Source organism: Pipistrellus hanaki (assembly GCF_964339955.1).
Source record: "Pipistrellus hanaki genome assembly, chromosome: 16".
NCBI classification, from domain to species: Eukaryota; Metazoa; Chordata; class Mammalia; order Chiroptera; family Vespertilionidae; genus Pipistrellus; species Pipistrellus hanaki.
The window spans coordinates 6,740,684-6,768,055 of NC_140518.1; the positions used below are offsets into that span (position 1 = coordinate 6,740,684).

Consider the following 27,372-nt stretch of genomic DNA (forward strand, 5'->3'; position numbering starts at 1 on the left):
CTTTTTAAATAGTTGCTTGGTGGCAGGGGTTAATAAACATAGCAACGGATTAAAACAGGGTGGGGTGCTGTGGATAAAGGGAATGAGAACAAGCTTGATGCACTGATAGTAGACTCAGGGCTGGGGGTGAAAAATGTAGTTCAACAACAGGAGGATCCACAACAGACAGGGCGACAGCAGGTGGGACGGCAGCAGGTGGTCTGGCAGCAGGTGGTCTGGCAGCAGGTAGGGCGGCAGCAGCTAGACAACACAGGGGGGGCGGCAGCAGCTGGAGCCACAGCAAGAGGGGCGGCAGCAGGTGGTCTTGCAGCAGGTGGTCTGGCAGCAGGTAGGCCTGCAGCAGCTGGAGCCACAGCAGCTGGAGCCACAGCAGGGGCGGCAACAGCTGGAGCCGCAGCAGGTGGGGCGGCAGCAGCTAGTGATGCAGCAGGTCGGCCTGCAGCAGCTGGAACCACAGCAGGAGCCACAGCAGGAGCCACAGCAGGGGCGGCAGCAGCTGGACACACAGCAGGGGCGGCAGCAGCTGGACACACAGCAGGTGGGGCGGCAGCAGCTGGAGCCACAGCAGGTGGGGCGGCAGCAGCTAGTGATGCAGCAGGTTGGCCTGCAGCAGCTGGAACCACAGCAGCTGGAGCCACAGCAGCTGGAGCCACAGCAGGTGGGGCGGCAGCAGGTGGTCTGGCAGCAGCTGGGGCGGCAGCAGGTCTCCTGGCAGCAGCCTTGGCCACAGCCCTGGTCAGAGCAGACGGAGCCACAGGAGTTGACCATGGTGTCGGAGGGTGGAGGTTCGGAGTGAGTTTTCAGGAAGGTGGGTTGGAAGGTTTGGAAGTCCACTTGCCCCAGGTCCCCTTTTATACCCTGCTAAGGGTGCTGTCATCAGGAGCTGTGCTCTTCCTTGTCCTTGTTTGTCCTAATTAACAGGTGATTATGAAATTAGCCAGGTTTGTTTTCCTGGCTCCTTTTTTCAAGATGGATGGAAAATGTTTCCTTTTCCTGGTGGATTAGCATTCCTCACGTCAGCTCTTCCTGGATCATCTCTTATGTGTCTTTCTTGCTTCATCTTCCTTAACCTGTTAACCGAGTGGGACCTATAAATACGTCAAACATAAACACTATCGGGAACGGGTAGGACATATGAATACGTCCTTGAAATATATGTTGCGCCCTGAGAGGGACGGTATATATTTTTTGTAATCTTTTTTTTTTCTTTTTTCTTTTTTAAATATATTTTATTGATTTTCTTACAGAGAGGAAGAGAGAGAGATCGAGAGCTAGAAACATCGATGAGAGAGAAACATCGACCAGCTGCCTCTTGCACACGCCCTACCGGGGATGTGCCCGCAACCAATGTACATGCCCTTGGCCGGAATCGAACCTGGGACCTTTGAGTTCGCAGACCGATGCTCTACTGCTGAGCCAAACCGGCTTTGGCTGTAATCTTTATAATTGTTTTTAAAATTTATAATTTTTTAATTCGATGTTTCCATTTTTTTGTTGGTATTCTTTTTTATTTGTAATTTTGCATTTTCCTTTGTGCTTTATATATAAATAAACGAAAAAATATATATTTCATTTATTTTAATTAAGTATAAATAAAAAATAATAATAATATAAAATTACGTCCGCTGGGTGTGACGTACTGACACGTCCTAGTGAAAGAGTATGTGCCCACTGTACGTTGCATAATTAAAAAGGGAACTCCCCGGTTGACAGGTTAAAGAAAGCTGTCACGTGATTTATGCATATAGACCATGTATGTGTGTCTCATGTTGCACAGCCCAACATGTCTCCCTTTGGGTGATAATAAGCCACATTCCTTTTGGTGACTTGGGGGGTACACTGCATTTTAGTGCGATGTCTCATTCCCTGTGGGTCAGGTGGGCAGAGAAGTGTTAAATGTGAATCAGGGCATTGCTGGCATGAGAATAAGACTCTTAGGGTATTTCCTCTCCCCACTGTGAATCATGGCCCACTTTCTAGACTTTCAGAAGGCAAATAAGTAACTTGTGTTAGAGGAAAAAATAAGTCATGAAATTTTAATGTCTCTTTCTTTCCCTCAGCTTTATATACAAAATATTATACATCTAATATATACATTTTGGTGAATTTGGACTTATGCATGTACCGTAATACCATTTCCATAATTAAGGTACTAAATATTTTTCTCCTTCATTTTTTTTGTGTGTGGTAAGAACATTAACCTAAGATTTACCTTCTTAACAAGATTTTAAGTGTACCATACTATACTGTCAACTGTAGCTACAACGTTGTACGTAGACCTGTAGATGTTACTTGCCTTGTATAACTGTAATTTTATACCCACTGAACAACAGCTAACCATTTCCTACTACACTAGCCTCTGCAAGCCAAAATTTTATTCTATGCTCCTTTTGTGTATTTAATATTTCAAATAAGTGGATTCATGTGGTATTTGTGCTTCTGTGACCGATGTATTTCACTTAGTATAATATCTTCCAGGCCCACCCATGTTATCACAACTGGCAGGATTTACTCTATTTTTTTGAAAACCATTTCCATTCTCAATAATATTCACGTTCATTAATATATCAGAGCTAGCATTCAGTGTGCAATTCAGGGTGTCATGGCAGAAAGTGGTTGGCAATGAGTGTGAACTTATACTGAGGTTACTATCATGTGGGAAAACCTTTTGTGTTTTTCATTCTAAACCACTTTTGTCTCTACTGAGAGATGTGTAGGGGTTATTTGTAGACCAGTAGTTCTCAATCTATTTTTTTTTTTTTTAACCTGATACCAGCAGTAACATTTTTGATGTGGTTACACCTGGAGAAGAGGTGCTGCGGGTGAATACAACATTAGGGTGTATAGCTAATTAATAAATACTCCAAAGAACTTTAGGTATACTTATTGCTCCCCAAAGCAGGTGCCATGTATTGGATGAGTAACACTCTTTCAGACCTAAGACCGGCTGTAGCTTTCATCTTAGATTTAGTCTCCTGTGCAAGGATATCTAAAGCTTTTTGAACTTGAAACGACTGAAGGGGCCCTTCATAGGTGAATGATGGAACACACAAAATGTGATACACCACAGAAAAGCTATTGATAGGAAGAACAACATGCATGATCTCAAGGGAAGGATTCTGAGTGTGAAAATCACCATAGGTAACACATTGTAGATTCCATTTGTAGAACATGCTTGGAAATAAAATTATAGAGATGGAGAACAGAGTAGTGGTAGGTAAGTTGATGAGTGGGAGGGGTAGGTATGGCTACAAAGATAGAGCCTTACAGAGAAGGGCAGTTCTATACCTTAATTGAGATGGTGGTTACACAAATCCATACAGTACATATGACTGTACTGCATAGAAAGACACTCACTCACTCACTCACTCACTCACAAGTGCATGTAATACAGGTAAAATCTGAGCCAGTTCTGGGGATTGTACTGTGTCAGTTAGTTTTTGAGTTTTGAGATGTTCTATAATTATTTAAGATGTGACCATTTGATTTTGCTATTGGCTTATATAATTTCTTCATATATTTTGGAAGTTAGCCCAGCATCAACTATACAATTTGCAAATATTTGCTCCCATTCAGTAGGTGTCTTTTTATTTTGCTGATGCTTTCCTTTGCTATATAGAAACTTTTTAGTTTATTGTAGTTTCACTTTTTTAGTTTTTTGCCATTGTGTTGGTGTCAACTCCAAAAAATTATTTCCAAAATCCATAAGAATGAGCTCACTGCCTATGTTTTCTTCTACCCTGTTTCCCCGAAAATAAGACAGTGTCTTATATTAATTTTTGCTCCCAAAGATGCGCTAGGTCTTATTTTCAGGGGATGTCTTATTTTTCCATGCGCTAGGTCTTATTTTCGGAGGATGTCTTATTTTCGGGGAAACACGGTAGGAATTTTATAGTTTCAGAGCTGACATTAAAGTATTTGTACCATTTTGAGTTAATTTTTGCATATGCTGTAAGATAGTGGCCCAGTTTTATTCTTCTGCATGTAGCTTCACTGTTTTCCCAATACTATTTAGTGGGAAGACTGACATTTACCCATAGTGTATTCTTGGCTCCTTTGTCATAAATCAGTTGACCATATATATTTGGGTTTAATTCTGGGCTCTCTGTTTTGTTCCTTTGATCTATGGGTCTGTTTTTATGCCGAATGCCATACTTTTTTTTTAATTATTACTATAGCTTTGTAATATAGTTTGAAATCAGACAGCATGGTATTTCTAGATTTGCTCTTGTTTCTCAAGATGGCTTTTGCTATCCTGGGTCTCTTGTCATCCCATATAAATTGTAGGATTTTTTTTTTCTATTTCTGACATGGGAAATTTCATGGGGATTGCACTGAATCTATAGATTGCTTTCAGTAGTATACTGATGATGTAACTACCTTCCTTTTATCTATAAAAGTTTCTATGAGTTATTCTCAATGAAAGAACACATTAATCACCAATTTTCTAAAGATTCATATCACTCAGCAACTTCCTCCTTGACAATTTCCCTGTGATTACCAAAACAACATAAACAAAAACAAGGAAAGTCTTATTGATTGGTCCCAACATTGGGGGCCCGGTGTATAAAAACCCCAGAACGGAAGAAGTCCTCAGAATCTGAGAAACTCACCTCTGAACACAAACTCACCTTCTACACTTGACACCATGTGCTGCTCCCCTTGCTGCCAGTCCAGCTGCTGTGGATCCAGCTGTTGCCGGCCCAGCTGCTGCTGCCGCCCATGCTGTGTGTCCAGCTGCTGCCAGCCTTGCTGCCGCCCCTGCTGTGGATCCAGCTGTTGCCGGCCCAGCTGCTGCTGCCGCCCATGCTGTGTGTCCAGCTGCTGCCAGCCTTGCTGCCGCCCATGCTGTGTGTCCAGCTGCTGCCAGCCTTGCTGCCGCCCATGCTGTGGGTCTAGCTGCTGCTGCCGCCCCTGCTGTGTGTCCAGCTGCTGCCAGCCTTGCTGCCGCCCCTGCTGTGTGTCCAGCTGCTGCCAGCCTTGCTGCCGCCCATGCTGTGTGTCCAGCTGCTGCCAGCCTTGCTGCCGCCCCTGCTGTGTGTCCAGCTGCTGCCAGCCTTGCTGCCGCCCTTGCTGTGTGTCCAGCTGCTGCCAGCCTTGCTGCTGCTAATCATCTTGTCAGAAAACAACCATCTGAGCACAACATCTTCAGCTAACTGACTTGACATTTTGGAGACTTGTTCACTTCCTAGACTTAGCACCAGCATGCCCGACCATAATTTCCTGTGACTCACTTGCCTGATACAAGCTTCTGAGTCAGCACGATGGGATGCACGGATGTCCCTTATCCTCTCCCTCCCGGGTTGGTGGACCATGTGCTAGCTTCCTGCATCTTCGATATGAAGCTCTGGTCTCTGCTTTGACTCTGTACTTAAGGTCTTCACCCTCTCCCTCTGTGTGACTTACAAAAACAAATTCTTATAATTTTTAAAAGGTTTTGCAACTGATCAATAATCCTCACAATCGTCTGATTTTGATCCTTGTAGTCATGCTTCTTGTAACAGGCTTTCTTTTTTTAAGATCACTTTGAACTGTATTCCTAAATGCAGGAGTCTTACCTTTGTTTCTCAATAAATTCTAAAGCATAATTCATCCATATTGTGTTTTATTTACTGCAATGAATTCCTAACATAGGGATTTAAATACATACTGCGTACTATATGCATTATCCCTTCCAAGCATCAGAACAGCCCCCACAAAAAGTATCTCTGCTTTTTTGGGGGGGGATGGGGGAAACCCCATTAATTGATTAAGGACTCATAGCTAAGACTGGACTGACTCAGATCCGTGAGAGTCTTATATCCCAAGGAAGCTTCCGGTAATGTTGTCACTGGGCATGCACACACTCAGCAAGTCCCCACATTCCAGATGCACTTCTCCTTGCTCTCTGCCTTTCATGCTAAGTGTCCCTCTTCAACTAGAAACTGCATTCTCTTCCTACGACTCTACTCACATAAAGTCCAAACTGACCAGGTGATCGTTCTGACCTAGACTACATCCCTGACAAAAATGTGCTCTCACGAGAGTAGAAGCTTCAGTCCAGGAAGGCCTGCAGCCGTGATGGGAATGGAAGCATAGATTCCCACGTGTCACTGGTGGTTAACGTGAGGAGATTCACTCTGACTTCTGCCCAACCCGTGTGTACTCCCGCTGGAGGACATATGCAGTCCTACACTAATGACGTAATAACAGCCATTGCGTTAAGGTACAGTCCACATCCAGAAGACAATATATCAATCCTGTATGTTGTGACATCTATGGTAGTGTCTTTGTTGCACATCTAAGAGACCACTCCAATTTTTTTACCAGGCCAGGCCAGCAATTTCTCTGTCACGTAATGTATGGTAGGACAATTAGATCCACAGTTACGTGCCTATTGTTGACCTTGTTCATCATAGATTGGGTCCCTTGGTCCAAAGTGATGCTATTCAGGATCCTATGACAACAATACTGTAAGCTGGAGGATAGCACTGCAGACGGAGAAGACAATTCTTTTTGCCAAACATGCAATCATAGTAAGGAAGAATTGGCTTTTCTGTGTGGAAGTGATCCGAGGTGGAACACTTGGGTCCATTTGGGGTGGTTAGTTTTCATAAATGATGTTATCGATACCAACTCACCTCTTGTCTCGACTTCTGGCCATAGCACATCCAGCAGAGGCAGCTGTGGAGAGAGGGAACCTGTGCGATGGGTCCACATCTGCCTCAATCCCTGCCACCATGGCTACTTTGTTCATGCCTCTGGGCAAGTACGGTGCGCCTGAGGACCTGGACGGAGTGAATTATACCAACTTGTACTTGTCCAGAGCTTCCTAAGTGGTGGATGCTCTCTGGGGAGCATTGATGAGACACACAAAGAGGAAGCACCTTCTGCTGACACACCATCTCCATGGACACGATTCTTCTCCAAATGCCTTTATCTTCCAATCATGCTTCTTCCAGGGATGAGATAAATCAATCAGGCCTTTCACCCTTTGAAAGTAGCCAATAAACATAGTTTTCTGAGGCCATCAACCATCCCCCATACAAAATTTCACACACATAAACACACACACACACACACACACACACACACACACACATTGTACTAATCACAGTTCTTTTCATTGGAAATATTTCCTCTTTCCACTGACTCTGCAGACTAAAAGTTTTCCGTCTGTTGCAGTAAAAATTTTCCATCTGGCATAAAAGCTGCCATTGGGGCCATCAATCATTGAAGTTTAAGTAGTCCCTGTTCATACATTATAATCAAGTAGGGTTGAAGAAGTCACATGGAATTGTGCTGAAAATGACCACCCATGTATTTTTTAGTCATTGAGATGAGCATTAAACTCTCCATGGATGTGCCATGATTTCTCATTAATACCTTCATTTTAATGTTTTAATTTGTAAATGGAGGTTAGTTTGCATTAACTCAGGGATTCAAAGATTACCAAAAGAGACACTCTTAAATTATTGAGGAAGAGAAGAAAAACAATTCTCTATAAATAATAAGGGCGATGAACACATTTTTAATGTAACATCCCTTGAAAATATAAGAATTGTAGTCTCTTAAAAAGGTATTTGACTATAGACAGTCTGATCCAGTAATATAGGGGGGAAAGAGAAAGAAAACACTTCTAGATTAATCCACTGGCAAACATATATGTAAGATGGTAGCTGAAAAATGAAGATATATTTGTAAGAGATCACAAAGTATATTGAGAAACAATTCACGAGTTGGTTTAAGTGTATTCTATCTTTAGCCCCAAAACATACAGCTAGTGAGTGCCAGAACAGGAATGGGGGACTCTTCCATATGAGTTTAATTCCCTTAGCCCAAATACTTTCACAATAGAAAGTTATAAGCAAGAGGTAAATAGATGCACAATCTTGGTGGCAATTTAGTATAGAAAATGCATAAGAAGCACCTTATAGAACAGCATAGTCACAAGTAATGGGAATGATATGGCCATATACTATACAGGATAAGGATAATTCATTCCACAAAACCAGAATCCGACAACATCTAGAATATTGTGAGAAACAACTCTGAACTTCATCTTACAAATCAAGCTCCATTTTCAAGCTTAGTGACAAGGGCCTTGGGGGAAAATGCACATCATAAAATTCATGCAGTCAACAGGGAAATGCTGTCCTTTGTCAGAAAGCATCCCATGATGCGGGGAAACACATGCCGGAGATCAGAGTGAAGGGAATGCGATGCTGCAGCAGGCCTATCAGGGACAAGGTGTCTAATGAGAGTAGGAGCTGCTCTGCAATGCCATCTGACTGTCTGGTCACAAGAATCCCGATGAGCAAGAGATGCAGGAGGCCCAGGAGGGTGGACGCTCAGATAAGGAAGCTGGGTCTCACAATCATCACATAAAGAGAAAGTGGCCAATTCTATATTATTTCATTCATATAAAGTTTAAAAACAGCCTTAACTCATGACCTTTGGGGATGAGTGAGCGCTATAATTTGAAGGGCATGGGGGTGAGAGTCCATCTCTCAACCACAGTGACATGGCTGTCTTCATTTTGAGATCTTTTATCATGTTGAAAATGAATAACAATTTACCAAGTTGGAAACTGTATATTTGAGCGCTTTTTAAGATGAATGTTAAGCCATAAAAACTTTTGAACACGTTCATACTCAAAGATACTTCAGGTATCATCTTTCCTGATCTAATTACTACATTAATGACAAAAAGAGAGACAGTGTGCAGTCAGTCCCCTAAATCACTCTGGAGTAAGCAGACTAGGCATAAACTCACCAACCACTGCGACCTGCCCAGGCAGCAGGCACTCTATGGGTCGGAGGACCCACCTGATTATGAAGCAGGTCACATGATCACAATGTGACCATTTCTTATTTACCCATAAAAAGGTTCCTATGAGTTATTCTCAGTTAAAAAACAGTTACGAACTTATTTGGGAAGAGATTAATTACACTTAGGGAACAACTTCCTCTTCAGAATTTCCCAAGTGACTACACTAAAAGTGTAAATAAGAACAAGGAAAACCCAGGCCATTGGTGCCAACATTTTGGGCCTTGGGTATAAAAGCTCCAGAAAGGAAGGGGTCATCAGAATCTGAGAAACTCACCTCTGAGCAAGAACTCACCCTCCACACCCGACACCATGTGCTGCTCCCCTTGTTGCCAGCCCAGCTGCTGTGGATCCAGCTGTTGTGGGTCCAGCTGTTGCCAGCCCAGCTGCTGCCGCCCATGCTGTGTGTCCAGCTGCTGCCACCCATGCTGTGTGTCCAGCTGCTGCCGCCCATGCTGTGGATCTAGCTGCTGCCAGTCTTGCTGCCGCCCATGCTGTGTGAGCAGCTGCTGCCGCCCATGCTGTGGGTCTAGCTGCTGCTGCCGCCCCTGCTGTGTGTCCAGCTGCTGCCAGCCTTGCTGCTGCCAGCCTTGCTGCCGCCCCTGCTGTGTGTCCAGCTGCTGCCAGCCTTGCTGCCGTCCCTGCTGTGTGTCCAGCTGCTGCCGCCCATGCTGCTGCTGATTGTCTTCCCCAAGAACCACCAACTGGAAATAACACCCTCTGTGAACTGACTTGCCAAGTGGACAATTTCACTTCCTGGACTTCGAAGACAGCCAGCATACCACCATCACCATTTCTGTTATGCATCAGCCCATTCAGAGGCGTGTGATGCAATGTAGAGGACTTCCCTCGGTTCTCTCTCTCCCGTGCCATGGATCATTTGCCAGCTTCCTGCATTCTCGATATGAAGTCATGTTCTTGCTTTGATTCTCAAGTCAGAATCTCTTGCTCCTTCTAAGTAATTCATCTTCATAACTTTTTAATAGGTTTCTGCAATTGATCAATATCTTCATAATCATATATGCATAGTTTCTATCCTATTTCTTCTTTTCACAATCACTTTGTAACCTCTCCCTGGATGCAGGGAATCTTACACATTCCTTAATAAAATCGGTACCTCTTAAATCCCATATTGTGTTTTCTTTTACTGTACAGTATTCCTGACATAGGAAGTCATATACCGATTGCATACCATATACAGCATCACGCTAGAGCTGCAAAACGGACCTACATGAATTATCATCCACAGTTTTAGATGAGCAAACCTCATTGCGTGATGTCCTGTAGCTAATAATGGACAGACTGAGATCCAGGACAGGACCATCTGTTCCTGCTCAAGGGCACCTGTGCTCACAGGTCAATACAAGCAGCAGTGACACTGAGTACTGAGGTCTGGTAAGAGTGCAATTACTTTTCTATCTCAAGAGCGGCAGGAGTAATCCCTTGCATGTACAGATGACGCTGTTCACAACATTCCTCCTGTGTCAGGTACCTGCAGCCACGTGCTAGGGCAGCAGGGACAGCATCTCAGCTCTCGCGAGTGCAGGGAGCCTTTCCCGTCTCAGGCGCTGTGCAGCCAATCATGCAATCCCTCTGGCCACTCACCACTTTATTTAATATATTACGGGAAGCTCCAGCCAGAGCAATTAGTAAAAATAGGTGTTTTTTTTTTAACAAAAACACCCAAATTGGGCATGAGGAAGTAAAACTGACTCTATTTGCAGTTGAAGTAATATTACATATATTTTTTAAAATTTAAAGATGATCAGAAAACTTTTAGAACTAATCAATAAATTCGGAAAGTTACAGGTTACGAATCAGTATGTGTCTTTATATACTAGCAATAAATTACCAGAAAGAGGAATTAAGATAATTTCATTTATATTTTCATAAAATGAATAAAATAACTAGGACTAAATATAACCAAGAATGTGAAAGACTTTTGCCCTGAAAACTAAGGATATATATGAAAGAAACTGAAGACCACACAGACGATCGAAAATATATTCTATGCTCGTGGATTGGAAGAATTAATATTGTTAAAAGTCCAAACTACTCAAAACAATATTCAGATCCAGTACGATCCATATTAAAATTGCAATGGCGTTTTTTACAGAAATAAAAAAATATTAAAATGTATATGTAATCCCAAATAGCTCTTACTAGCCAAAGTATTCCTGACAAACAAAAGCTGGAGGTATCTTGCTCCCTGATTTCAAACTATATTGCACATTTATAGTAATCAAAACAGTATGGTACTAGCATAAAAATAGACACATGTGAATGGAACAAAATACAAGGCCTAGAAATAAACCCTCATGTAATGGTTATATTTATGACAAAGGAGCCAAGAATACAAAATGAAAAGGGATAGTCTTTTCAAAAACAATGGTGTTGAAATAAAACTAGGTACTCACATTGCAAAAGAGTGCTACTGAATCACTATCTTATAGCATACACATAAATTAACTCAAAATGGATTAAAGAGTAGAATGTAAGACTGGAAATCACAGAATTCCAATGTTTTGTTTTGGGGTTTTTTTGTGTGTGTGTGTTGGTTTTTTTGGATATGACACCAAAAGTAAAGACAGTAAAATAAACAAGTGGAACTACATCAAACTAAAAAGTATCTATATAGCAAAGAAAACCATCAACAAAATGAAAAGACAAACTACTGAGAGAAAATATTTCAAATCATACATCTAATAAGGATTAATATACAAAATACATAGAGAACTCATAAAACTCCATAGCAAAATGAAGACAAAACTTCCAAGCCCATAAAACATTAATTTAAAAATAGACAGAGGATCTGAGTAAATATTTTGTGAAGGAAGACATACAGATGGCCAAGAGGTACACAAAAAGGTGCTCCACATCACTAATATCAGGGAAATGCAAATCCAAACCACAATGAGATATTACTTCATAAGTCTTACAAGGATAATAAACAAAAAGACAAGACCTCACAAGTGTTGGTGAGGATGTGGAAAAAGAAATCTCTTGTGCACTGTTGGTGGAAATTTAAATTTGGTAAATTGGCATAGCCACTGTGGAAAATAGTATGGATGTTCCTCAAAAATTAAAAATAGAACTGCTAATGACTCAGCAATGCCATTTCTGGATATTTATCTGAAAAAAAGCCCCACTAACATGAAAAGATACGTGCATCAACAATGTTCATCACAGCATTATTTATAATACCCAAGATATGAACACAACCTGCATATCCATCACACACACCCTACCCCCCGAATATTATTCAGACATAAAGAAAGAAGTACATCTTTTCATCTATCACAACACAGACCTAGAAGGCATTATGCTAAGTAAGATGAATCAGATACAGACAAATAACATATGACCTCTGTAATATCTAGAATCTAGGAGGGGAAAAACCAACAACATTGGTGGTAGCCAGTGGTGGGGATTGCAGGTTGGGCAAGATGGGTGAAGGGGGTCAAAAGATATAAACTTCCAGTTATAAAAGAAATAAGTCATGGGAATGTAATGTACAGCATGATGACGACATTTAAAAATACTGTATCGCATATTTGAAAGTTGCTAAAAGAGTGGATTTTTAAATATGTTTTTTTTATTATTATTTCAGAGATGAAAAAAGAGTAAGAGAGAGACAGAAACATCCACTATGAGAGAGAATCATCAATTGGCTGCCTCCTGTACCTCCCCACCCACTGGTGATTAAACCTGCAACCTGGGCATATGCTCTGACCAGGAATCAAACTGTGACCTCCTGGTTCATGTGTCCACATTCAACCACTGAACCATACTGGCTTGAGAAGAGAGTAGATTTTAAATGTTTTTATCACAAGAAAATTAGTAACTATGTATGCTGGAAAATGTTCACTAGACTGATTGTACTGATCATTTTGCAAATATCAATTCATAATGTTCTACACCTAAAAGTAATAAAATTTGTCAAGTATACCTTCAATAATAAAGAGGTAATATGCAAATTGACCCTCATACCCTCACACAAGATGGCTACCCCCATGTGGTCAAAGATGGCCACCACAAAATGGCTGGCAGGGGAGGGTAGTTGTGGGTGATCAGGCCATCAGAGGAGGGCAGTTAGGGGTGGCCAGGCCAGCAGGGGAGGGCAGTTGGGGGCAACCAAGCCTGCAGGGGAGGGAGGGAAGTTAAGGGGTCCCAGACTGAAGAGGATATAGGCTGGGTTGAGGGACACGCACCCCAGTGTACAAATTTCATGCACTGGGCCTCTAGTACCTTGATAAAAAATAAGTTGAGATACATACAAGTAGTACTCAGAAGGCTCAAAATATCAGAAAGAGCAGGAGACAGTGTTGATAGTGAAATGTAGAAATACGGTCCTAGTCTTCCTATCCTGTTGACTGTGCTTTTTCTATGACAAGGCAATTCACTCTGGCATATGTACCTAGAAGAGAGAAAATGGGGCAGAAACACATTCCAAAATATATGTGATAACTTTCTACATTTGTTGAAAAGTATAAATATACATACTCAAATTTCCCTTGGACATCATTTTATCTCCCTTTTCACCTGAAATTATGAAAGAAGGTATTTGCAACTTGAGAGGTGTCACCTGAGATCCTGATTCAGCTAGAAAACAAAGATGCAGCATGAACGGCTTCATGCTCTGAAAACCAGTGGACTGCTTCTGCCTCTATTCTCCTGTTTGGGTGCTGATTTGCATATGAAAAACAGTGGGCCAAGGACCCAAGAATCTCTGGCAGAACTGGAAAGCACATTTCTAGTAGGAGGCCTCAGACACATACAGGCTGGAGTCTTAAATCTACTTTTCTGGGAGATCAGACTTATACTCAAGAGGGCTTCATGAATCACAAAACCCATCAACTCCTGAAAACTCGGGGTACCTCCCAACTTAAATATTGCCAAAGGAACAACACTGAGAAGAGACCACTATCCTGACCTTTTTAAAACCAGCAGGAAGTAATACAAGACCAGATGATGTCACATGACCAGAAATATTGGTAGGGATGATTCCTGATTGTCCCATTTCTGGAAAAGAATCTTAATTAGTATTCCCAATTAAGGAGAAGATCAAACGGTAATTGACAGAACCCTAAAATGCAAGGGGAACAACTTCCTTGACAACTTCCTTGTGACTATAAACAAGGAAACAATAATAAGTAGGAAAATCCTGCTTATTGGTCCCAACATTGGGGGTCCAGAGTATAAAAGCCCCCAAAGAGAAGACACCATCAGAATCTGAGAAACTCACCTCTGAACACAAACCCACCCTCCACACCTGCCACCATGTCCTGCTCCTCTTGCTGCCTGCCTTGCTGCTACAGGACCACCTGCAGAACCACCTGCTGGAGGCCCGCCTGCTGTGGGTCCAGCTGCTGTGGGTCCTGCTGCTGCCAGCCTTGCTGCTGTAGCACTCCCTGCTGCCAGCCTTGCTGCCGCCCTTGCTGTGTGAGCAGCTGCTGCCAGCCCTGCTGCTGTGGGTCTAGCTGTGGCGGGTCCTGCTGCTGCTCTCCCTGCTGCCAGCAGGTTTGCTGCTGCCCCGTGCATGTCTGCAGAACCTGCTACCACCCCACCTGCTGCTGCGTGCCCGGCTGCATAAGGTATGGCTGTGGATCCAGCTGCTGCCAACCTTGCTGCTGCTGAGCACCTTGCCAGACAGCCACCATCTGCACACATAACATCTGGGAACTGACTTGCCATTATGGAAACAAAATGGACCTCCTGGACTTCGTTGACAACCAGAATGCGGGACAATAATTTCTGTGGCTCATCTGCCTGTTTAAAGAGTCAGCTGGATGGAGTGCAGAGGACCTCCCTCAGTTCTCTTCTCCCCGTGTATGTGGATCTTGCCCCAGCTTTGTGCATCAATATGCAGTCATGATCTTGGCTTTGATTCTGAAGTCAGGACCAATGGCTCCCTCTAAACAACTTAGTCAACTATTAATTAAATATGAAGATTAATAGATGATTCTTCTCTATGTATTTCTTAATAAAGTCTATACCATAAGCCATCCATATTGTGTGTGATTTATTGTATAGCATCCCTGATTTAAGTACATATTGCATACTATATGCATCATTCATTTTGAGCATCATAACAGCCTCCACAATTATTATCTACAATTTCAGAAAAAGATCATATACTACTACATATATGTCAACCTAACAATGGTTATTGGGTCAAAATATATACCACACATTTAAAAGGCAAGACATCAGTCCTACAGGTTGTCACTCTATGGTGGTGTCTTTGCTGCACACCTAGAATACTATTACAATTTTTTAATCAGGCCAGTAATTTCTCTGTCATGTGATGTACGGTAGGACAACTACTAGTAGATCCACGTTTATTTAGCCTATTGTTGACCTTGTTCTGTATAAAGTGGGTCCCTGAATCAAAAATGTTGCTGTCCAGCATCCTATAACAACATAGTGTAATCTGCTAGATAGGACTGCAGACAAGGAAGCTAATTCCACAAGCCAAACATGCAATCATAGAAAGGAAGAACTGCTGTCTTTTCAATGTGGAAGTGGTACAAGTAGAACATTGGCTCTGTGTGGGTGATTACTTTTCAAGATGGATATTACAGATAAGGATTCATTCTCTGCTAATGACAACAGCACACAGAGCAGAGGAGCCCCGGGGAGACGAAGTCCTTGCTGTTGGTCCACACAAAGCCTCCGTCCCTTCCTCCAAGGCTGCTTCGCTCATGCTCCCTGTGCAAGTGCTGGTGCACCTGAGAAGGGACATAGGCTGAGCTGTATCAAACTCATAGTTGTCTAGTGTCTCCTAAATGATAGATACTCTCTGGGGGGTTGGGCATTGAGGTGGGACAGAATGTGGAAACACGTTCTGTCCATAGACCATCTCCCTCTTCATGATTCTTCTCCAAACGCCTATAGTCTAGCATTGCTCCTTCCAGAATTCAGACAATCAGTCAAGCCTTTCATCACTTGCAAATAGCCATTTATATCGTTCCATCAGGTTGGGGTTTTTTTGGTTTGTTTGTTTTTGCAAAAAAATCATACATATATAAATAATACTCAATGTACTATTCAAAGTTCTTTTCATTGGAAATATTTCTTCTGTCCTCTGACTTTAAAACCAGAAGTCATTTATTTTTTGTCATAAAAACTCCATTGGACATAAATTCTGTTATTTTACAGACGTAAATGAAAGCCATAGTTTGCATTCTCAAAGAAAAAATAACCTGAGAAAAGATTCAAGTGACCATAGGGATGCACAGATCACATTGGCAGAAAGTTGAGAAAAGGATGAGGCAGATTTGTGTACAAAACCAGTACACAAACCTGAGGGAAAAGTCTCCAAAATGATGGAAAACACACACTTTGGAATTGTCCTACTTGACAAATGAAGGGGCCAGAATCCTTATAAAAAGATCTCCAGAATTACTAGGTGAATGTCTTTGTTAGGTGACATGCACTGACGTCATGACTTTCTGCTTTGGCACGAATAGAACCCTACAACATAAAAGTGAACATCTGGTGGGAGGAAATTGGTCTGAGCACACTAAGACTCAAAATATGTACAAGTCAATTTGGAGAGCTATATATAACAAATGACTAATTAGTGGGTTGCTCAAACAATAACATGTATTTCTCGCAGTTCTGCAGGTTGGGATATCCAAGATCAAGGTGATGGTAGGATAAGTGTCCACTCAGGTGGGCCTACTTCCTAGTTTGCTAATGTCTGCTTTATTTCTGTATCCTCCAATCACACACACACACACACACACACACACACACACACACACACACGGGGAGACAGGGAAGATTCTGGTCTCTTTTTGTTAGGATCAGCACTAATCCTATCATGGGGGACTTGCCCTCATCTCTTCAGCCAAATCTAATTACCTCTCATAGAGACCTCCTCCAAATGCCATTCTATTGGATACTAGGGATTCAACATATGAATTTTGAGAGGAAACAAACATTCAGGCTGTAAAAGTGAGGCAATTAGAAACATCATCTGCAATCTCCCCTTGATACTCTCAACCTTCCTCTGCTTCTTCAAATTGTGAACATCCACAATTTCTAGATTGAGAAGAATAATTAGAAAAGGAAAAGGATAAAGAGGAAGAGAATTTTATACCCCACAAAACTACAAAAAGAAGAAATAAGGAAGATCAAAGTTATTAGATAAAGAAAATAACAAAGACAAGAGCTGAATAAAATAATAGACTAAGAAGACAATAAAAAGAATCAATGAAACCAAGAGCTTGGTATTTTGTAAAGAAGGAAAATTGACAAACCTTTAGTTATACCCACTAAGAAAAATAGTAATAACACTCAAATAAACAAAATCAGAAATGAAAGAAACGACTGATATCACAGAAAACCTGATATCAAAAATAATTTGTAAAGTAATTGAAAATCCAAGCAGTCATTTCTATATAATAAAGAGCTTAGACCGAAGAGCAAAATGACCATCTGGACACCCTTCCAGATGACCTTCTGGACAAAGCCAGGGCTGCAAGGGCCGGCCGAGGCAGCAGGGGCTGAGAGGGCCCCTTGCATGAATTCTGTACATCAGGCCTCTAATATTAGTAATAAATGACTCCATAATGTAAAACCTTCCACAGACAAAAGTCTACAAGCAGATGGCTTCACTAGTGAATTCCACCAATCATTTAAAGTAGAATTAATACCAAACTCTTCCAAATAACAGAAGAGGAAAGAACAACTTCCAATCCCATTTATAAGGCCAGCATTACCCTGATACTAAAACCAGACAAGGACAACGAAGAAAGAAAATTATATGTCAATATCCCCAATGAGCATAGATGGAAAATCCTCAACAAAATATTAACAAAAAGAGTCCAACGAAAGTTTGAAAGACTCATACATCATGATTAAGTGGAACTGATTTCAGGGATGCAAGGGTGGTACAACATCTGCAAATCAATGTGACACACCACATTAACAAAGTGAAGGATAAAAATAATATGATTGTCTCAATAGAGGCAGAAAAAGCATTAGCCAAAATTCAATACCTATTTATTATAAAACTATCAACAAAGAAAGCATAGAGGGAACATACCTCAACATAATAGAGGCCATATATGCTAAGTCCATAACTAACTTCAAACTCAATTGTGGAAAGCTTTTTATTTAAGACTAGAGGCCCAGTGCATGAATTCATGCATGGATGGGGTCCATTGGCCTGGCATGCAATTGGGGCCAACTGGGGACACAGGAGGTTGGCCAGGAGGAGGGGCCATGGAAGGTTGGCCGGCAGCAGGAGGTTAGCTGTGGGAGCACACTGATCACCAGGGGGCAACTCCTGCATTGAGAGTCTACCCCCTGGTGGTCAGTGTGCACATCATAGAAACCGGTTAACTGGTCGTTTGGTCATTTAGGCTTTTAGATAGATAGATAGATAGATAGATAGATAGATAGATAGATCAATCAGGCACAAGACAAGAATGCCCACTCTTAATTAGCATAGTATTTTACTCAACATAATATTGAACCTTTATTCAACATAGTATTATTGCGAGTCCTAGCCAAAGCAATTAGCAAGAAAGAAAAAAAGGTATCCAAGTCAGTAAAGAAGAGGTAAAACTAACTCTATTTGTAGACTATATAATATATAATGAGAGAAAAACATAAAGACTCCACCAAAAAACTGTTAAAACTAATCAATAATTTTTTAAAAATTGCAGTCTAGCCAAAACCGGTTTGGCTCAGTGGTAGAGCGTTGGTCTGTGGACTGAAAGGTCCCAGGTTCGATTCCGGTCAGAGGCATGTACGTTGGTTGTGGGCACATCCCCGGTAGGGGGTGTGCAAGAGGCAGCTGGTCGATATTTCTCTCTCATCGACGTTTCTAGCTCTCTATTCATCTCCCTTCCTCTCTGTAGAAAATCAATAAAATATATTTTTTTAAATTTAAAAATTGCAGTCTATACAGTCCATATACAAAATGCTGAATTTCCAGACATTAATAAATTATCAGAAAGAGAAATTCAGATAATTCCATTTACAATGGCATCAAAATAAAAATATATAGAAATAAATTTAACCAAAGGGGTAAAAGACTCGTGCCTGCCACTAAAATACATAAATGAAAAAAATTGGAGAAGATACAAAAATGGAAGAATATCTGTGCTCTTGGAATGGAAAAATTAATATTAATGTCTACAATGCTCAAAGCAATCTAAAATTCAATGCAATGAGTATTAAAATTATAATGGCATTTTTTTTTCCACAAAAATGGGGGGAAAATAATCCTAAAATTTATATGGAACTAAAATATATATATATATATATATATATATATATATATATATATATATATATATATAAATAGCCAAAACAACCTTGAGAAAGAAGAGCAAAGCTATAGGCATCATTCTTCCTGGTTTCAAACTATATTTCAAACCTATAGTAATCAAAATAGTAAGTTATTGGCATAAAAACATGCCCACATATCAATGGAGCAGAATACAGAGCCTAGAAATAAATCCGCCTATATATGGTCAGTATCTTTATGACAAAGGACCCAAGAGTATAATATATTGGGGAATGCACAGTCTTCTCAATAAATGGTGTTGGGAAAACTGACAAATATTAACTAGGCTTATTGTGGTGATCATTCGTAATATATACAAACATGAATCATCATGTCCCACTCCTGAAGTTAATGTTTTATGTTAATTTCTAGTAGGTGGCGACAGGCAAATAATGCTAGAGTTCTCGATCCGGATTCTGGGAGGTCAGACTTAGGCACAAACAGGGCTCCATTCATACAGAACTCACTAGCTCCTGGCATCTCAGGACACTTCCCCCTATTAACAAGGCCAACGCTGTAAGGATGAGAAGAGACAACAGTTCTGACCTTCACCAAGCCAGCAGGAAAGACCACAGATCACATGGTGTCACATGACTAGAGATGTTCCTGAGGATGATTCCTGTTTCATTTCTGGAAAGGGCTGTAAATTAGGATTCACAATTAAGGAAAAGATCAAACAGTTACTTACATAAGCCTCAAAACACTCCGGGAACAACTTCCTCCTTGACAATTCCAGAGTAATTACCAAAACAACAAAGAGGAAAGTGCTGCTTATTGGTCCCAACATTGGGGGTCCAGAGTATAAAAGCCCCCAAAGAGAAGACACCATCAGAATCTGAGAAACTCACCTCTGAACACAAACCCACCCTCCACACCTGCCACCATGTCCTGCTCCTCTTGCTGCCTGCCTTGCTGCTACAGGACCACCTGCAGAACCACCTGCTGGAGGCCCGCCTGCTGTGGGTCCAGCTGCTGTGGTTCCTGCTGCTGCCAGCCTTGCTGCTGTAGCACTCCCTGCTGCCAGCCTTGCTGCCGCCCTTGCTGTGTGTCCAGCTGCTGCCAGCCCTGCTGCTGTGGGTCCAGCTGTGGCGGGTCCTGCTGCTGCTCTCCCTGCTGCCAGCAGGTTTGCTGCTGCCCCGTGCATGTCTGCAGAACCTGCTACCACCCCACCTGCTGCTGCGTGCCCGGCTGCATAAGGTATGGCTGTGGATCCAGCTGCTGCCAACCTTGCTGCTGCTGAGCATCTTGCCAGACAGCCACCACCTGCACACATAACATCTGGGAACTGACTTGCCATTATGGAAACAAAATGGACCTCCTGGACTTTGTTGACAACCAGCATGTGGGACCATAATTTCTGTGACTCATCTGCTTGTTTAAAGAGTCAGCTGGATGGAGTGCAGAGGACCTCCCTCAGTTCTCTTGCTCCAAGGTATGTGGATCTTGCCCCAGCTTTGTGCATCCTCAATATGCAGTCATGATCTTGGCTTTGATTCTGAAGTCAGGACCAATGGCTCCCTCTAAACAACTTAGTCAAACAAATCTTCATATCTTATTTACAGGTTTCTGTAACTGAATAATAACCCTCATCATTGCAATTCCTTACAATGTAATCATGATTCTTGTATAAGATTTTCTTTCTTCAGGATCACGTTGAATTGTCTTACTAGATGTGGGACTCTTCTCCATGTGTTTCTTAATAAAGTCTATACCATAAGCCATCCATATTGTGTGTATTTATTGTACAGCATTCCTGATTTGAATACTTACTGCATACTTTATGCATCATTCATTTTGAGCACAACAGCTCCCACAATTATTATCTACAATTTCAGAAAAAAACAAATTCATTGCATAATGTCCAAGCTAATAATAATGACCAGACTCAGTTCCAAAACTGGGTCTTCTGTTCCTGCTTAAGACATTGGCATTTATATGTCAAAGATATAGAGGTCAGAGCCTCTGGTTACTGCACCCTTGGCAAGCTGTGGTGTTGTCATTGCTCAGATAAGCTTGTCAGTAAGCCTTGACACACACCATGAGACACTCCAGTACATTCCCACATTCCTGATGTACTTCTCCCTGCTCTCTACTAGTACATCTGTATGGTAATGATCACTCACCAAATAGTAACTGCTTGCTACTCTACTCATATCAAAATTCCAAACTCACCAGATGATAGTTATAAAGTTACATATTACTTGACAAAAAAAAAGTTTTCTTAGGCATAAAACTACCAATCGAGAAGAAACTAGAAGCATGATGGGATAGGAAGCCCCAATTGCCAAGCATGTTACAGGGTATTCACAAGAGAGGGTCACCTTTAATTTCACCCATTATTTCTAAATCCATGGATACTAACTTTCATAAATACATATAGTACTACATATATGTCAAGCAAATAATGGTCACTGGACAAAATATATGCCACATTCAGAAGACAATATATCAATTCCCCAGGTTGTCATCTCTATGGTGGTATCCTTCCTGCACATCTAAAACACCATGCTCATTCTTTATCAGTCCAGCGATTTCTCTGTCATCGATATATAGTAGAGCAAGTAGATCCATAGGGCAAGTAGATCTATGATTATATGCCTACTATTGATTTTGTTCATCATAAAGTGGGTCCATTGTTCCAAATTATTGCTATCCAGCATCCTACAACAATAGACTGTAAGTTCATGGGTAGCATTGCAGACAAAGAAGAAAATTCCACACACCAAACTCACAACCATCGAAAGAAAGAATCACTGTTTTCAACGTGGAAGTGGTACAAGTGGAACATTGGCTCTGTGCGGGTGATTACGTTCAAGGTGGATATTACAGATAAGGTTTCAACACCATTCTCTGCTTATGACAAGAGCACAAAGAGCAGAGGAGTTATGAGGAGAAGAAGTCCTTGCTGTTGGTCCACACAAAGCCTCCATCCCTTCCTCCATGGCTACTTTGCTCATGCTCCCTGTGCAAGAGTTGGTGTACCTGAGAAGGCCATAGGCTGAGTTGTATCAAACTCACAGTTGTCCAGTGTCTCATTAATGGTAGATACTCTCTGGAGGTTGGGCCCACATACCATCCCCGGCTACATGATTCTTTTCCAAATGCCTATAGTCAGCCCAACTTTGGTCCTTCCAGGACTATGAGCAGTCAGTCAAGGCTTTCACCACTGACAAATAGTCAATTAACATAGTTCCCTCGAGCCACTTTTTAAATCCACAATTACATACACATATAAATAATGCTCCATGTACTCTTCACAGTTGTTTTAACTGGAAATATTTCCTCTGTCGACTGTCTTTGAAACTACATCTCTTGCCATAAAAATCCATTGGGCATAAATTCTATTATTTGGGTTACCAATTAATGAATGTTTAAGGTATTCTATGTCCATATATTATAATAATTTATGTTTGGGGGGGAATAAAATGGAATTGTGCTAAAAAAAAAAAGTATCATCCTGTGTTCATTAGCCATGGACATCATTGCTACACCATGATCTTCTCCCTGATTTGGGAGAAGCCTTACCATTATTCCTGGTTTGGGATGTTCATAATTTGTAACATTGAGGTCAGTTGTACTAAGTCAGAGATAGAGAGAAAAGCAAGAGAGAAATAAATCTTAGATTATTAAGGGAAAAGAAAAGGAAAATTTACTATTCTTTACCAAAAGTAAGGGTGATGAATTGATTTGTTTTTGTCATGTCTGTGGAAAATATAAGAACGATGATATCTCTAAGAAAGTATCTGCCAGCAGACTGGCTGCCCAGTAAAAGAAAGGAAAATAGAGGAAGAAACACTTCCAGATTATTCCATGGGTGGTCATAATATGTAAGATGGTAGCTGAAAAATAAAAAATATACATTTGTAAAGGATGATCATACAGTACATATAGGAAACAATTCATGAGTTGGTATAAAGAATACATTATATTTCCCCTAACGGTAAGGCTAGTGAGTGGCAGAGCAGGAATCTGAAACTCTTCCATATGATTTAAATCTCATAACCAAAATCAATTGTACTTTCTCCCACAATAGAGAACTCATGGTTTAAGATAAAATCAGAGATAAACAGATGTACAATCTATAGAAAATGGACAATTGAAACTAGAAGCATCTTACAAAATCAGCACAGACGCAAGTAGTAAGAATAGAAATAAATGTCCATACATTTCAGGATCTTATTATATTCCACCCAACCAGAATCTAAGAACAACTAGAATATTAAGAGACACTACTCTTAACACTTTCTTCACAATAAGTATCTAATTGGCAATGTCAATTTCATGGTCCTTGAGAAAAATCGAGTTTCATAAAATTCATGTAATCAATAGGATATGCTGTCCTTCATCAGAAGTGCATCCCATGAGGTAGGGAAACTCATGGCAGAAATAGAGTGAAGGGAATGCGATGCTGCAGCAGGCCTATCAGGGGACAAGGTGTCTAATGAGAGAAGCAACTACTCTGCAATGCTATCTGACTGTCTGGTCACAAGGATCCCAATGAACAAGAGATGCAGGAGGCCCAGGAGGGTTGACGCTCAGATAAGGAAGCTCTGTTATGGGCTACGCTGTGGGTAGGAACTCACGTCACTGCAGGTATCAAGCATCAACTAAATAACCAGTTGGTAGATACTGGGATATTGTATCTTTGATTTGCACTCTCTGTGAGCAAATTCAATAGGGGATTCTAAGGGTCCTTTCCATTACCGAGTCTGTCTAAAGTCCCTAAATTCTCTCTCTTGTCCAATCACTGTCACTGATTGCTTGCTGACATTGCTGTCATTCTCAGAAGTCCACAAGCATTCAAAAGCATCACACTGAAATAAATACATGGCACAGGGTGCCATGACATTTTTATGCATTCATCTGGAAGAACAAGAAGCTCTCTTCCAAAACTCTTTCAAGTCGATTTTCAGAATTGTGACAAATCTATGAGGGGCTGGATTGGAATCTTGCGGTCTCAGATATCTGATCTCAATCACACACAAGGATGAGTCACCACCTGAGGCCCAACAACTTTATTGATCCTCATAAACTAATACGCCAATTATTAGCCATAATTATAAATGTAATAACTGTAGTTTTTATACTCTATTTGACCAGTTGTTTCTCACCACACAAATGCCTACCAGAGTAGTCAAATTATAATAGGAGGATTAGTTTCTGAGCAAAGAATCAGAGGAAATAATTTAGAAGAACAAAATGTTTAGTGGCATCGCCTGCATTCATGTCAAACACATGCTCTAGCCTCAGGAACTGGAAGGCTCAGGTGCAATGTCCCTCTCCTCTGTGTGGTGCAGCTGTGTACTGCCCACCTCTGCCCATGTGCCTCTCCTGACTCTGAACTTCCAGGGTTCACTGCCACACGCCCATTTGAGAAACCACATTCATTTGTACATGTTCTCAACCTGGGTAGTGAATAATCTACTTGTCTTGATATAATTCCTCCTATTTAAAGTGCCTGCATAAATTGGTTCTACTCCTGTTTGAATCTTTACATTCAGATTTAGAAGGGCAATCCTATCCTGTGTGAATGATATAACTGTGCAAATGTTCAATGTAAAATGTTCAAAAAAATCTATCAATAAGCTATCCTATATAATAAAAGGCTAACATGCAAATCAATGGAACAGCAGAATGACTGGTAGCTATGACGTGCATTGGCCACCAGGGGGCAGACGCTCAATGCAGGAGCTGTCCATTGTAGTCAGTGCGCTCCCACACTGGAGTGCCACTCAGCCAAAAGTGGGACTCATGGCTGGTGAATGCAGAGGTGGTGGGAGCTGCTCCCGCCTTCATGGCAGCATGGAACAGGTCTAAGCAGTCAGTTAGACATCTCCTTAGGGCTTCCAGAAGTGGGCAGTGCACAGTTGCACCACATTTAGAAGACAATATATCCATCCCCTAGGTTGTCATCTCTATGGTGGTATCTTTGCTGCACATCTAAAACACCAGGCTCATTTTTTGTCAGTCCAGCAATTTATCTCCCATGTGATGTATGGCAGGACAAGTAGATCGATAGGACAAGTAGATCTATGCTTATATGCCTATTGAAGACCTTGTTCATCATAAAGTGGGCCCCTTGCTCCAAAACGTTGTTATCCAGCATCCTACAACAATAGACTGTAAGCTTGTGGGTAGCCCTGCAGACAAAGAAGGTAATTCCACACACCAAACTCGCAACCACAGAAAGGAAGAATCGCTGTGTTTTCAATGTGGAAGTGGTACAAGTAGAACAATGGCTCTGTGTGGGTGATTTACTTTCAAGATGGATATTATAGATAAGGTTTCAAAACCATTCTTGCTTATGACAACAGCACATCAATCTAAGTATGGCCAAAGGAACAACACTGAGAGGAGACCACTATCCTGACCTTCTTCAAACCAGCAGGAAGTAATATATGACCAGATGATGTCACATGACCAGAAATGTTGCTGGGGATGATTCCTGATTGTCCCATTTCTGGAAAAGATTCTTAAGCAGTATTCCCAATTAAGGAGAAGATCAAACGGTAATTTGACAGAACCCTCAAATGCAAGGGGAACAACTTCCTCCTTGACAACTTCCATGTGACTATAAACACGGAAACAACAATGAGGAAAGACCTGCTTATTGGTCCCAACATTGGGGGGTTCCAGAGTATAAAAGCCCCCAAAGAGAAGTCACCATCAGAATCTGAGAAACTCACCTCTGAACACAAACCCACCCTCCTCACCTGCCACCATGTGCTGCTCCCCTTGCTGCCAGCCTTGCTGCCGCCCTTGCTGTGTGAGCAGCTGCTGCCAGCCTTGCTGCCGCCCTTGCTGTGTGAGCAGCTGCTGCCAGCCTTGCTGCTGTAGCACTCCCTGCTGCCAGCCTTGCTGCCGCCCTTGCTGTGTGTCCAGCTGCTGCCAGCCCTGCTGCTGTGGGTCCAGCTGTGGCGGGTCCTGCTGCTGCTCTCCCTGCTGCCAGCAGGTTTGCTGCTGCCCCGTGCATGTCTGCAGAACCTGCTACCACCCCACCTGCTGCTGCGTGCCCGGCTGCATAAGGTATGGCTGTGGATCCAGCTGCTGCCAACCTTGCTGCTGCTGAGCACCTTGCCAGACAGCCACCATCTGCACACATAACATCTGGGAACTGATCTGCCATTATGGAGACAAATGGTCTTCCTTAATTTGCTGACACCAGCATGCAGGACCATAATTTCTGTGATTCATCTGCTTGGTTACAAGTTTGAGTCAGCTTGATGGAGGTCACAGGTCTTGACCTTCCTCCTGTGCATGTGGATCATGTACCAGTTTTGCGCATCCTCGATACGAAAATGACCTTGATTTTGAAGTAGGTTTACCTAGTTCCTCTAAGTAACTCAGGAAATCAAATTCTCATAACTTTTTTCATAGGTTTCTGTAATTAATCAATAATCTTCAAAATCGTATATTCTTTTTCATTGTACTCATGGTTTTTGTATCAGGCTTTCTTCTTTTATAATCATTTTGAGTTGTCTTTGTAGAATCAGGAGTCTTACCTATGTGTTTCTTAATAAATTACATATCATAACTAATTCATGTTGTGTGAGATTTATTATACAGAATTCCTGATATAAGGGTTTAAATACACATTGCATACTACATACATGATCCATTCTGAGCATCATAATAGCACCACCCACCATTATCATCTCCAAGATTCAGGAAAACAACAACACATAAACAGTTAATTTTTGCAATGTCCCAAGCTAATGATGAACAGACTCAGATCCAGGACTGGGCCTCCTGTTCCTGCTCACAGGCACTTACGTCTACATCTCAAAGATGTAGGTCTGAGCCCCCGTTACATCTGTTTGGCCTGCTGTGGTTGCTGTCCTTGCTTATTTACGAATGCCACTGAGCCCGAACCCACCAAGGGTCACTCCAGTGAAATCCTGTGTTCCAGATGTATTTCTCTGTGCTCTCTTACCTTTAAGATAACGATCCCTCCCCAAATAGTAACTGCTCTCTAGAATCCACAATGGCCAGATGATAGTTGTGTCTCCTGACACAAAACGGAGTCTTTCAGAGGACTAAGACCTTCAACCCAGGAGAGCCTAACGGCATTATGAGACAAGAAGCACAGATTCCCAAGCGTCTCACTAGGAGTTAATTTGAGAAGGTTCACTCCCACCCATCATTTTCTGAACCTACATATTCTACTTTTTAATGGATGTATGTGGTCCTACATATATAGCAAACCATATAATGGCATCAGATTGAGGTACATTCCATATCCAGAACACAATATAGCA

At 41.6% G+C, this 27,372-nt stretch overlaps 4 protein-coding genes across 4 annotated transcripts; 3 read left to right on the forward strand and 1 right to left on the reverse strand.

Moving 5' to 3' along the window:
* Positions 1 to 240: 240 nt before the first annotated feature.
* Positions 241 to 768, reverse strand: LOC311611491 (uncharacterized protein; the record flags this gene model as incomplete). Its single annotated transcript, XM_084863735.1, has 1 exon — positions 241 to 768. The coding sequence occupies one exon, from the start codon at positions 766 to 768 to the stop codon at positions 241 to 243; it is 528 nt and encodes a 175-aa protein (XP_084719861.1).
* Positions 769 to 4,535: 3,767 nt separating this feature from the next.
* Positions 4,536 to 9,977, forward strand: LOC311610804 (uncharacterized protein; the record flags this gene model as incomplete). Its single annotated transcript, XM_084862322.1, has 3 exons — positions 4,536 to 5,017; positions 9,145 to 9,331; positions 9,964 to 9,977. The coding sequence occupies exons 1-3, from the start codon at positions 4,649 to 4,651 to the stop codon at positions 9,975 to 9,977; spliced, it is 570 nt and encodes a 189-aa protein (XP_084718448.1). The 5' UTR covers positions 4,536 to 4,648.
* A 4,111-nt stretch (positions 9,978 to 14,088) lies between these two features.
* On the forward strand, positions 14,089 to 14,445 carry LOC311610805 (uncharacterized protein; the record flags this gene model as incomplete). Its single annotated transcript, XM_084862323.1, has 1 exon — positions 14,089 to 14,445. One exon carries the CDS (start codon positions 14,089 to 14,091, stop codon positions 14,443 to 14,445), a length of 357 nt encoding a protein of 118 aa, XP_084718449.1.
* Positions 14,446 to 25,835: 11,390 nt separating this feature from the next.
* LOC311610806 (uncharacterized protein) lies at positions 25,836 to 26,183 on the forward strand (the record flags this gene model as incomplete). Its single annotated transcript, XM_084862324.1, has 1 exon — positions 25,836 to 26,183. One exon carries the CDS (start codon positions 25,836 to 25,838, stop codon positions 26,181 to 26,183), a length of 348 nt encoding a protein of 115 aa, XP_084718450.1.
* Positions 26,184 to 27,372: the final 1,189 nt, after the last annotated feature.